At 36.9% G+C, this 13,174-nt stretch overlaps 1 protein-coding gene across 1 annotated transcript in view; it reads left to right on the top strand.

The window, feature by feature from the left end:
• Ccdc171 (coiled-coil domain containing 171) overlaps positions 1-13,174 on the top strand; it is a 341,586-nt gene that overhangs the window by 274,924 nt on the left and 53,488 nt on the right. The window contains exon 25 of the mRNA XM_041652374.1: positions 6,189-6,341. Within this exon, the coding sequence (XP_041508308.1) occupies positions 6,189-6,341 (153 nt within the window). The remainder of the gene's footprint in view (positions 1-6,188; positions 6,342-13,174) is intronic.

Genomic DNA, 13,174 nt, shown 5'->3' with positions numbered 1-13,174 from the left:
GGACCTCTGCTGGAGCAGGCCCAAGTAAGTGACCTCCTCAAGACCAGACCCAAGTGAGTGACCTCTGCAGGACCAGGCCTGAGACAATGACCTCGATGGAACCAGGCCCAGGCCAGTGACCTCTGCAGTAGCAGGGTCAAGCTAGGGATATCCACAGGAGCAGGCCCAAGCCAGCAGCCTCCATGGGAGCAGGCCCAAACAACCTTTAGGATTGCAGAATGACCTCTGGGAGTGCCAAGCAACCTCTGGGAATGCTGAGTGACCTCTGGGTGAATGGAGCTGTTTCCCCCACTCCACCATGAGGAGCAATCTGATCCACTGGTACTTGGAAGAGTGATCATCAGAGACATGGCCCCAGTTACAAAAATTGGAGGAAAAGATGGGTAGACAAGGTAAGAACATACTCAACACCACAAAGAGCCACACAACACCAACAAAAACTAGTGACTGTAAAACAGCAAGACTTGAACATGATACAGATGAAACAGAAGAAAATGACCAAAAAATAACTTGAGGAAAATGTTTGAGGCCCTTGAAATGAAAAATTCTCTCAAAGAAATGGAGGAAAAAACAAACAAAAAATTGGAACAAATCAACACATCTCTTAAAGAAAGCCAAGAAAAAGCAGCCAAACAGGTGAAAGAAAGAATTCAACTTGAAAACTGAAATAGAGACCATAATGCAAAAAGAATTTGAGGGAATTCTGGGAAGAGAAAATATGGGAAAATGATCTGCAAGCATAAACAGCAGAATACAAGAGATGAAAGAGAGAATCTCAAGTATCTCAAGTGCTGAAGATACAATAGAGGAAATAATTCATTGGTCAAAGAAAATGTTAAATCTAACAAAAGCTTAACACAAAATATCCAGGAAATATGGGACACCATGAAAGGACCGAACCTAAGAAAAGTAGGGGTAGAAGAAAGAGAAGTTCAGCTCAAAAGCACAGAAAATATATTCAGCAAAATCATAGAAGAAAACTTTCACAACCTAAAGAAAGATATGTATATGAAAATAAAAGAAGCTTACAGAACTTATAGAACATATAGAATAAAGAAAAAAATGTTAAGAGTTGCAAAGTACAAGTTTGCATTCCCACCAGCAATGGATGAGTGTACCCCTGTACTCCACAAAATTGGAAAACTTAAAGGAAATGGACATTTTTCTGAGTAAATATCACTTACCAAAATTATATCAAGATCAGATAAGCAAATTAAGTAGACCTCTAACTGCTAAAGAAATAGGAACAGTCATCAAAAGTCTCCCAACCAAGCAAAGCCCAGGACCTGATGGTTTCAGTGTGGAATTCTACAGGATTCTCAAAGAAGAACTAATATCAATGCTCTTCAAATTGTTCCACACAATAGAAACAGAAGGAACATTGCCAAACTCTCTTTATGAGGCTACAATTACCCTGATACCCAAACCACACAAAGACATTACTAAGAAAGAGAATTACAGACCAATCTCACTCATGAACATTGATGCAAAAATACTCAGTAAAATACTGGCAAACTAAACCCAAGAACACATCAGAACCATCATCCACCATGATCAAGTCTGCTTCATCCCACAGATGCAGGGATAGTTCAACATAGGAAAATCTGTCAGTGTAATCCAATATATAAACAAACTGAAAAATAAAACTCCTCATGATCATCTCATTAGATACTGAAAATGCCTCTGACAAAATACAACATCCCTTCATGATAAAGGTCTTGGAGAGAACAGGGATACAAGGAGCATTCCTAACCATAATAAAGGCAATATACAGCAAGCTAACAGCCAGCATCAAACTACATGGAGAGAAACTCAAAGCGATTTCACTGAAATCAGGAACAAGACAAGGTTGTCCACTCTCTCCATCTCTATTCAATATAGTAGTTGAGGTTCTAGGTAGAGCAATAAGGCAACACAAAGAGATCAAGGGGATACAAATCAGAAAAGAAGTCAAGTTCTCACTATTTGCTGATAATATGATAATTTACATAAGTGACCTCAAAAGTTCCTCCAAGGAACTTTTACAACTCATAAACACCTTCAGTGGTGTAGCAGGATACAAGATTAACTAGAAAAAAAAATCTTTTATACAGATGATAAATGGGCTGAGAAAGAAATCAGAGAAACATCACCCTTCACAATAGCCACAAATAGCATAAAATATCATGGAGTAACTCTAACCAAACAAGCAAAAGACTTGTATGACAAGAACTTTAAATCTTTGAAGAAAGAAATTGAAGAAGATGCCAGAAAATAAAAACATCGCCCATGCTCTTGGGTAGGTAGAATTAACATAGTAAATGTGGCAATCTTACCCAAAGAAATCTACACATTCAGTGCAATGCCCATCAAAATCGCAGCAAAATTCTTCACAGACCTCAAAAGAACGGTACTCAATTTCATATAGAAAAACAGAAAAAAAAAACCCTCAGGATAACCAAAACAATCCTGTACAATAAAAAAAACAAACAAACAAACAAAAAAACAAAAAACAAACAAACAAAAAACTTCTGGAGGTTTCACAATCCCTGACTTCAAACTCTACTACACAGCTACAATACCGAAAACAGCCTGGTATTGGCTGGAAGACACTTTAGGAAATGCTCAACATCCTTAGTCATCAGAGAAATGCAAATCAAAACAACTCTGAGATGCCATTTTATACCTGTATGAATGGCCAAGATAAAAAAACCCTGATGACAGCTTATGCTGGAGAGGATGTAGCGTAAAGGGAAAACTCCTCTATTGTTGGTGGAAGTGTAAACTGGTACAGTCTCTTTGGAAATAAGTATGGTGTTTTCTCAGAAAATTAGGAAACTACCTACCTCAAGACCCAGCAATACCACTTTTGGGCATATACTCAAAGGATGTTCAATCATACCACAAGGACACCCAATCATACCACAAGGACACATGGCCAGCTATGTTCATAGCAGCATTAGTTGTCATAGCCAGAAGCTGGAAACAACCTAAATGCCCCTCGACAAAATAATGGATAAAGAAGATGTGGTACATTTACATATTGGAGTACTACACAGCAGAAAAAGAACAATGGCATGTTGAAATTTGAGGGCAAATGGATGGATCTAGAAAACATCATATTGAGTGAGGTAACCAGACCCAGAAAGACAAATATAATATTTACTCACTTATGAGTGGATTTTAGACATAAATCAAAGAAAAACCAGCCTACAATTCATAATCCTAGAGAACCTCGACAACAAAACATCCTAAGAAAGACATACATGAATCTAACGTACATGGGAATTAGAAACCGACAAGATCTCCCGAGTAAACTGGGAGCATGGCGATTGTGGGAGAGGGTAGAAGAGGATTGTGGAGGAAGGGAGTGGAGTGGAGAAAAATATATAGCTCAATAAAAATAATACAAAATATGAAAAAATGTTGAACTGTTTCATCTCAAAATATTAAAGGTTGTAACTTTTGTGACTTAACATTAAAATGATAATATAAGAGCATTTTACTGATTGAAAAATAATTCTCATTTTCATTAAGTTATATGAATGTTTACAGTCATTTATACATTTATATCCTTATATAGCAAGAATATATTCATATATACTTGCATTTATATGTGTGTATACACACATATGTGAATCACTTACCAGAGGTTATGTCATTAGGATTTCAGAGCAGAAGTTAAAATAGAACAATAGTATTACAGTGAGGTTCAGGAGTTTATTATTTTAGAAGCATGTCTTATAAGAGATATAATATAGTACAATACATTACAATACAATACAATACATTACATTACAATACAATACAATACAATACAATACAGTACAATACAATTAGAGGTGTAGGGGAACAGCTTTGCTTCATATGTTCCCTGGTTTCAATCTCATTGCCTTATTGCTCACTTGGTAATATCCTTCTGCTTTACCCTGAAAAATTAAAGACAGTATTTGTCCTATATTATTACTATAAAGAGATGTAATAACAGTTGTTGATTGTAGTAAATAACTAATAAACATTATGTATTTTATTTGTATGGATCTCACAATAGTTTTGGATGTAGAGAGTAAAGTTTCTTTTATTCCTATTTTATATAGCAAGGGAGGAGATAAAGGCCCTGGAGATTGTGCTATGTTTTCTGAGAACACAGTGCTATGTATGTAACAGAGCAAGAACTGGGTGGATTTAGTAACTCATTGGAGAAGAGAATGAACTTAGAACAACGAAGAGAGATTGGACATAGGAAGAAACAGATGTAACTGGATGTTTTTGCCACCTCGGTGATAAACGCAAACCTTATGCACTCTACTGCTGAAGTATCCAGCCTCATTTCTGTCTGAGTTTTACAGATTTGGCACCTCAGGAAGTACCCATTATTATTAGATATAAACTTATTTTAAAATGACTCAAGGTGGGGTAGGCTAGGACACACAATATCTTCCCACACCCCAGGTGGTATCATGATTTACTGTTCAGCAGAGAATTTATATTAGGTAGTCTGTTTTATATTTATAGCTATGCTTTTTTCCCTTCCAGCTTGAGAAAAATGTGATTAATACTTTATCCATTAGGTTGGATATTAAGATGATATTTTCCAAGTACCGTTATTCCTTTCTATAAGGTAATTTATACAAATAGGTAGGTTGTAGTTTTTCATTTCTCCTAATTTATAGTTAAAACATGCTTCAGAGGTTGTTACTTCACCCATTTGCTCAGATACTCACTGTGAACTACACTCTGGGATACAAATTGTAGATATTGAGCCTGGCCTCACAGACTGCTTGTCTGACATACAAGAAAAACATGTAACGTAGTAAATGTCTCCAGTGAATGCGACTACCAAAGCTGGTGTGAGCAGCCCACGGGGAGTGAGGACAGACACTAAGAACAGTTTTGAGGCTTTGTAGATGGTTCTTGAAAGAGTTGCTGTCTCAGAAGGATGTTTGAGGGCAAATAGGAATTTATTAGGGGAAACCTCCGAATTTTCTAGTAACTAGCCTACTTCTGCTTCTCAGACACTGAACACTATTTCTTACTTGTTCACTAAATTATTCTCCACTTGCATTCAGAATTGCTAAAATAAATACCTGGTCTCTCAAGGCCTTTTCAGTTTAGCCCATCAGACTGAATGTAATTTACACATTCTTAGACTCTATCGCTCATTGCATGATATGTCTGTAGTAGGAACATTTCCTTCATAAATGCTATAGTACTGCTTTTGAACATATCTTTGAAATGTTTGAATTAATGTTGATGTACTTAAAGCATTTTGTAAGATTAGTTGAAGAGGGTACAATAGAATCCCTTTGGGTTAAAATTCACTGAAGGTTTCCTTTATAAGGAAAAGACTATAGAATATGGTTAAACCATGTTGCAGAGCTTAGCAAATCCCCAGTCTGCACTATTTAGGGAAGATGGTAAGATAGCCAGAAGCTGCTTGTATTGTTATTATTATGCAGATTTTATCTGAGGACGCCTCTGTGTTATATGGTGGACAGAGGACACTTTTCTCTCAATATAGGAATCAGCAGTTAGTCACAGGATTATTTGAACTCTTTTGTTAGGTAGATTAGAAGTTTTACTAAGTCAGCTCATTATGAAATATTAATATGTTGTTCATATACCCATGTGTTGTCTCTTATAAGATTGAAATTTAGGTCAAATTACAACCTGAATCTAATTTTATTATGGAAAGTAAGTGTGCCATATTTAAAACCTGTGTTCTAAATTTTAAGCAAAATAGATCACAGTACATCTGATTTAAATAAATCTTTTCCCCAAACTTTCTATCCCTCTGTATATATGCTCATCTGTGTGCAAGTCTGTGTGTGCATGTGGGGTTCATGTGTTCATGTGCACATGTTGAGCCAGTCTTGTGTTGTTTGAGACAGTGGTAAGGTAGGCTGGTGGCCAGTGATCCCCATGAATCCTCCCGTGTCCCCCCAAACTGAAGTTGTAAATGTGCAACACCATGCCTAACTTTTTGCATGGGTGCCGGGGGTTGAATTCTGCTTCTCACTCTCGTGCAGCAAGCATTTTCCCCACAGAGCAATCTCCCCATCCCGTTCCTAAGCTTTCTCAGTGACTATTTTCAATATAAAAAAGTTGTTTATTTTTTAATTGTAATGATTTTGCTTTCAAATAACAGACATTATGTTTTGGAGACAACTTCATTTGGATTGTAAGTGACATTATTTTTGTTTCTCAAGGCCATGATTAAAAGTTTCATGGATGTCTACCAGCTTGCAAGCGCTAGAATCTCCACGTTAGAGAAGGAAATGACATCGCATCGAAATCACATCGCAACTCTGAAATCCGAGCTCCACACAGCTTGTCTGAGAGAGAATGAAAGTTTACAATCAGTAAGTTCTTACCAAAATGGTTTTGTCTTCTTTGGGTCTTTGGTCCCATGTATATTTCTGTTTTTATTGCTCCTAAGATTATTTGGCTATATCTGTGTGTGAATGTTTGTGTATGTAATTTAGGATAAGTGATCAATCATATAACATAAAACTAGTATGGAGGAACAGTAGAGAGGGAAAAAAGCAATTAATTTTTCCACTGTATCCTGTCCGGAGATATGCATATTGCTATCACTCTCAGGCACTACAGCAGGGCTCCTTTGTTTGGCAGTGCACCGACAGTTGGGTTTGGTAGTATGCATAGTTACAGCTTATAACCGTCTGAAGATTCAGTGTGTCCCATTAAGACAGAATATTATTAATTATGCGTATAACCAAAATGGTAATTAGAACATGTGATTATTCTCTGTAGAAAACGAGACTTATTCATAATACATGCCTATCTAAAGATGCATGTTGTGATTCATCTGTATGATTAAAATTCCGCTTCAGCACTCATTTTATGTCTTAAAATTTTAGCAGTGATGAAATTTTGGCTAATTTAAAAATAAAAATAAAAAATTCTACTTTTGGGATGTGCATTTGGGGAATTTTATAAAATGAATATATTTGTGATGTAGTGGGATGTAACAAATGCTCAGAGGGTTGTTAGTAATTGGAGTGGATGTTTTCCTGTTTGGGTTTGGTTATAATGCGTGGGGCGACTTCTAAGTAAAAACCACAGTTTTTAGACTCAGCTGTAGACCTCTTGTAAATGATGACATTTAGCAGCACAGGAGTTACCCTGGCTGACCTTAGGTGGGTGGGAATTGTGGTTCGGCTCTACTTTCTTTCCCGCTTCAGTTCCACTGCCGCATTTCAGTGCCGCCTTTGGGACTGTGGTGTTTGGATTTGCATACACTTGTGAGCTGTCATGTGGGTGCTGGGAATTGAACCCTGGTCCTCTGGAAGAGCAGCCAGTGCTCTTAACAACCCAGCCATTGGGACTGTGGTGTTTGGAACCGCAGTCACCAACCAACCCCTCCCTCCTTGTCCCAATCTTCTCTGCCTCTCTCTGCCCCACATTTCTCCCTTTCTTGCTTTACTATTTTTGCCATCGCTCCTGTCTTCCCCTGACCCATGGGGTATTTTATGCATGAGCTTACGGTCTGTTTGCTCCCTGACCTCCGCTGAACCCCGGATAAGCCCTGTGAATACAAGCACGTTGGAGGTGCTCTTCACTGCCGCAAAGACACCCTGGGCCAAGAGCAGTCTGGCCACAGCTGATATCTAGTGTTTATAAAGACAAATATTAGGAATTTATCTAATAAGTATCAAAAGCAGTTACTTGGGACCTAGAGTGTCAGTTCAATTTTATATGCCTTTATTAGATTCTTTTTTTTTTTTTTTTTTTTTTTGGTTTTTCGAGACAGGGTTTCTTTGTGGTTTTGGAGCCTGTCCTGGAACTAGCTCTTGTAGACCAGGCTGGTCTCGCCTTTATTAGATTCTTAATGAGAGTTTAATGATACTTTGACCTCTACTAAGATAAATTAAGATGAAGGAGGGAACACTGCACATTTGAACATTTGAATTTACATATTGACCTTTCTTCATGTTTGTTCTCTGCTCTCATTTGTTAGTACTGTGTTGTACTGGTTAGCATCTGGTAACTAGTTGGGCTGTACCAATTCCTATTGATTGCTACTATTAGTCACATAAAACTAATTGCTTGTATTTTAAGAAAGGCAAAACTTGGTGAACAGAAATTGTTTCTCGAATTGTTATTTTTTAAAACAATTTCTTTTTTGATGAAATTGTACTCAGCCTCATACCCGAACTGCCAGTCAGGTCTGCACACACTGTCATCACCTCACATGGGAGATGTGTGCCTTCTCGCCATGGTTCTCAAGAAGGGAACACATGCACCGTGAATCCTCCTCCTGGTGATGTGACATATCATCCTGGAGAGTTCAGTGTCTTCATGTGTGTGTGCTCTTTTGTTGATGTCTTTTGTTGAGCAGCACTTTTTCCAAAATGTCAAGGCATTTGCACGTGCTCTTTCTAATCTGAACCTCTTAAAACTTTGAGGGAGGGGGTAGGGCAAACCTTAGACTTTATATGGATGAGAGGCAATAGCGTTTGCTGGGTTAAGAGCATGCATGAACTTTGAGATGTGTATCCATTTGGAATTCTACTAAGTATACATTACAAAAACTAACATGATCCTTTATAACAGAAATTGTAGTTATAAATTATAACCCACATAGTAAGTGCATTTCTGTGGCTTTTGAAAATGCAGTGTTTTTATTGCACAGGGTCTTATTTTTACAGTAAGAAATCTAGACATAGGTGGTTATTTTTGCTAGTTTAGTGGTTCATTTTATAAGTAAATGCCTTCACTGCTTCCTTGTTGTCCTTAGGTGTAGTAATCAGCTTTAGGATTCTAAGTCCCATCCATGTTAGAAGGACAGGTTGCCTCAGCAACATCTGGTACATAGGTTCTAGTTCTGTCTTGCTAACAGTAGGGTTTGGATCTCAGAATTTTCTGCTGCAAATGAGGGTGGTGATACTGCTTCCTGACATAGATATTGGAAAGTTGACTGAGTTGTTCAAATGCTTTGGACTTGGCCATATACTTAGTGAGTAGATGGGTGGTGTGTGTGTGTGTGTGTGTGTGTGTGTGTGTGTGTGTATGTGTGTGTGTGTGTGTGTGTCCTATTAGTTTAGTCACCTTTATCCAGGTAGCAGATTGATTGCATCACCTCAGGCAGGTTCTTTGCTAGCACTTTCTGTGGCATCATTTTGTTCTGCTTTGTACTGTAGCTTGAGTGTGTACTTTTCCGTCGATGAGCACATCAGTGTATACCAAAACCTGAACTCTCTGGTCCTTCTGAGGCCTGTCTTCCTCTATCTTTTCATTAACTCATTCTTAAAATTCATTCTAAAAATGCTTGAGGATAAAACTTGGAAAATTCGACTTATAATTCCTGAGTTATAAAGGCTATAAATGAGGCTGTGAAAGAAAAGCCGAAAGTAAACCCTGGGGACAACATGTTGCAAGAAGACTCTGTAGTCAGTAGTGGCATTGCTTTGGAAGCACAGCAGAACAGAGGTTGAAATATCCTTTAGGCCTGACAGCCACTGGTTACCTTGACAAAAGCTCTTCAGGTTAGATGTGGGTGGGTATGTGGGAACTGACCCTTTCCAAACCATAGTGAGTTTACATTTCTTCAAATATTTAGCAGCTGGATGTGAGACAGAGGCAGTATATTCTGAGGGTCTGGGGAGTCCTAAGATAGGAGTGATTCCTGTGGTCTATTGTCTTGAGACCCCTAAATACAGACTTTCAAAAATTCTATCCAATACACTATACTTTTTCATTTCAGTTCATAGCATGCCTTTTTCCAATCTTTTTTCTTTGTACCTGACTATGTTTTATATTTACTGTGAATTTCTTGTGAAAAGGAGTGGTTTGATTTTCCTTTATGCATTTTCACTCTCTGATTTTTAGTTAAGTAATTAGGGCATTTATAATTAATATGTTGCTGATAGGCTTGCATTTTTCTGTCATTTAAAAATGTTGGTTTTCTTTGCTTTATGTCTAAAAGCCACTCATGATTGAGTACATATGATATTTGTCTTTCTGGGTCTGGGCTACCTCTCTCAATATGATGTTTTCTAGATCCATCCATTTGCCTGCAAATTTCAAGATGTCATTATTTTTTTCTGCTACATTGTGTAAATCTACCACATTTTTTTTTTATCCATTCTTCAGGCGAGGGACATTTAAGACAAAGAGCACATGTACTCACTCATAAGTGGCTTTTAGATATAAAGCAAAGAAAACCAGCCTACAGTTCACACTCCCAGAGAACCTAGACAACAATAAGGACCCTAAGAGAGACTTACATGGTTGTAATCTACATGGGAAGTAGAAACAGACAAGAGCTCCTGAGTAAATAGGGAGCATGGGGACCATGGGAGTGGGCAGAAGGAGAGGGGCGAGGAGGGGAGGGGAGCAGGGAAACATGTATAGCTCAATAAAATCAATAAAAAGGAGAAAAAAATGTTGATTTCTTCTGTGTTCCCCTTATGTTTTTTTTTCTCTTTGATTATTTGAATTTATTTCAGCATTCCATTTTAATTTGTCTACTAGCTTTTTATATATCTCTTTTTATGATTTTAGTGATATATAGGTTTATACATATCTAATTATCTTAATGTTGGTATTAACACCATCAAGAAAGGCATAAAACTTTACAAGGAAGTCCTTATGACCCATCAAGGATCATTACAGAAAACCATACCAATCAAAAAGCTGAGTTGTGAAGCTCAGTTCTAATGGATACAGCTACAAAACATTTCCTCATCTTAAGCTCAGGGAATGTTTTGGAAGAGGGGCTAAAATATTGGAAGAGCTAGAGAGAATCATGGAATTAGCTGTGAGACTGTGTCCCCTAGTAATGTCATACACTACAACCCATAAAGTCTCACCAACCAACTGATGGCCCTAATGTGAGCTAATCAAGGCCAACTACAATAGACAGGCCACAGTGGATGGGGAATGAGAACTACAGGCAACTTAGGAATGCTGAGAGCAGGAAAACTGTCTTTTCTAAGGAAGAGTACACCAATACTAATGATTAGCCCTGAAAACATACATATAAGTAAATTTGCCTAGACTGAGCAGGCTTATTTAGGAGTTTATATTTATAATCTTAGCCATAAATGCATGTAACAATTAATGAAAAAAGAGTTAATGAATTCGAAACAGAAATTAGGAGGGGTATATAGGAAGATTTAGAGAGAGGGATGAAGAGTGTGAGAAATATTGTAATTGTATTATAATCTCAGAATAAAAAATCCTTACTAGGATGTAAGTTATTTGTTCTCCCATGATTATATCATAACTGACATACACACATTGAAAGGGCCATCAAATATTTTTCTTCTAACAGCTAGCCATAATTCTTAGTATTTGTTTTAGAGATTAAAACTTTTAATGGATTTTATTATTTTTCTTTCATTTTACAATATTTTTATTTAACTTTATTTTTAGAAAATGTTTTCGTTGAATATGACATTCCGTATTGACAGTAGTCTTCCCAAACTGTGAATGTTTTGCGACTTCCTTTTCTCCTACGTGGTTTCTGGTGTGACCTCTCCAGTCACCCAGTCATCAAATGATTGTCTCCTACATCTGTTATCTCATTTTTTCTCTACTTTCATTCTAGATTTTCCTGTCAGTTTTTCCTAGTTTGATTTTAATATGCCAATGCATATTAGTTAGTTATTAGGTTTCTGAGGGTTAGTGGGTGGAGTTTGTCATATTCAGTGAGTTTCTTGAATCTCTACATTTAGACCTCCCTAGATATGGGAGGTCTTCTGCCATTTGTTCTTAGAATTTTCGCAGAACCAAGTTGCTGTAAAACTGTATTTGAAGTTTCTTTTTCCCTCTCTTTTTCCATTATTTTCTTTCCCAGTAGTTTGAATTGGATGGATTCTGTGAATTCACACAAGTTCACTATATATTTCCTCTGTCATATCTGCTGTGAACACATATAAAAATTTAATTTCAGTCTTATATGTTTTCTACTTCTAAATTTTCAATTTGTTCTTTTATAATTTTCTCTGCTGAAAAACTGTATGCTTTCATTCATTTCAATAGTATCAGTAACTACTTTAGACTTTGTTTTATAATTTTACTAGTTAATCGTTTTTGGAAGTACAGTTTACTTATTGTCTTCTTGTTCTTTTAGTTGTGACCCTGCCTTTAATGGCAGAGCTGTCTTTCCAGTCCTATTGTCTTTTCTAGGAATGTGACAAAATTTCTTTATTTTGCTATGTTGAGTAAGTTTAGATTATTTCTTGAATATTTTCACATTGTATGGTTTGAATTATAATTCTTATTATAATCATTAGAATACTGATATTCTTCCAATTTATCATGGATTTTATTGGTTTTTCTTGATGAGAACTGGTAAGTCTGTCATTGCTCACTTTGTTTGCTCTAGTAGGCATTCTGGAGTTTCCCTTGTTTTTCTAGTCTCATGGGTGATTGCACTTCTCCTAGCCTTACAATTTAGGTCTTACTAGGTGAGTTGCTTAACCAAGAAATGATAAATGGAAGTGATATGTATTTTCCTTATGCAAGTACTCAGTAATTCCTACATGAGCCGTGTATGCTCAATTTTAAAAATATTTTTTTTTATTTTTGAGATGTAATATAATTACCCTATTTCTCCCTCCTCTTTTCCTATTCCATATTCTTTTTCTTGCTCTTTTACAACTCATGCCTTTTCATTAGTATATGTATATATATATTTCTAAATATAATAATAATATATATTACTTTTAAATACACAAATACAACCTACTCATACTGTGTAATGTTATTTGTCTGTGTGGGTAACTGGCTGGTGTGTTCTTTGGGGAATACTGTTTCTGCCACTCTCAGTATTGCTTAGTTGGCTGTACTTTGTGTAGGGTGAAGCCTTACGGACTTTCTCCATCCACTTTGGCATGTCTATTGTCCTTGTTCAGCTCATATTAGGCAGTCATGTTGATGAGACTTTATGCTTCTGACATTCCTAGGGGACACAGTCTCAGAAAATTTCCTGTCCCTCTGGCTCTTAGAATCTTCTCACCCCCCTTCCTCTGTGATCCAACCTTTAGATGCAGGACTTTTATTGCAGATGTATCAGTTGGGACTGGGCACCATGACTTAATTTGTTAACTGTGGTTTTCTGTAATGGTCTCTATCTGATATTTCAGAGAGAAGTTTCTTTCTTTTTTCCCTTCTCCCTCCCTCCTCCCTCCCTCACTTCCTTCTTTTTCTTGCAGGGTTTCCCTGT

The sequence above is a fragment of the Microtus oregoni genome, unplaced genomic scaffold (genome assembly GCF_018167655.1).
Source record: "Microtus oregoni isolate MIOR12 unplaced genomic scaffold, Mior012 000005F_ref0000423, whole genome shotgun sequence".
In the NCBI taxonomy this organism is placed as follows: Eukaryota; Metazoa; Chordata; class Mammalia; order Rodentia; family Cricetidae; genus Microtus; species Microtus oregoni.
The sequence above is the reverse complement of the archived record's forward strand: the minus strand, read 5'-3'. Positions and strand labels throughout refer to the sequence as shown.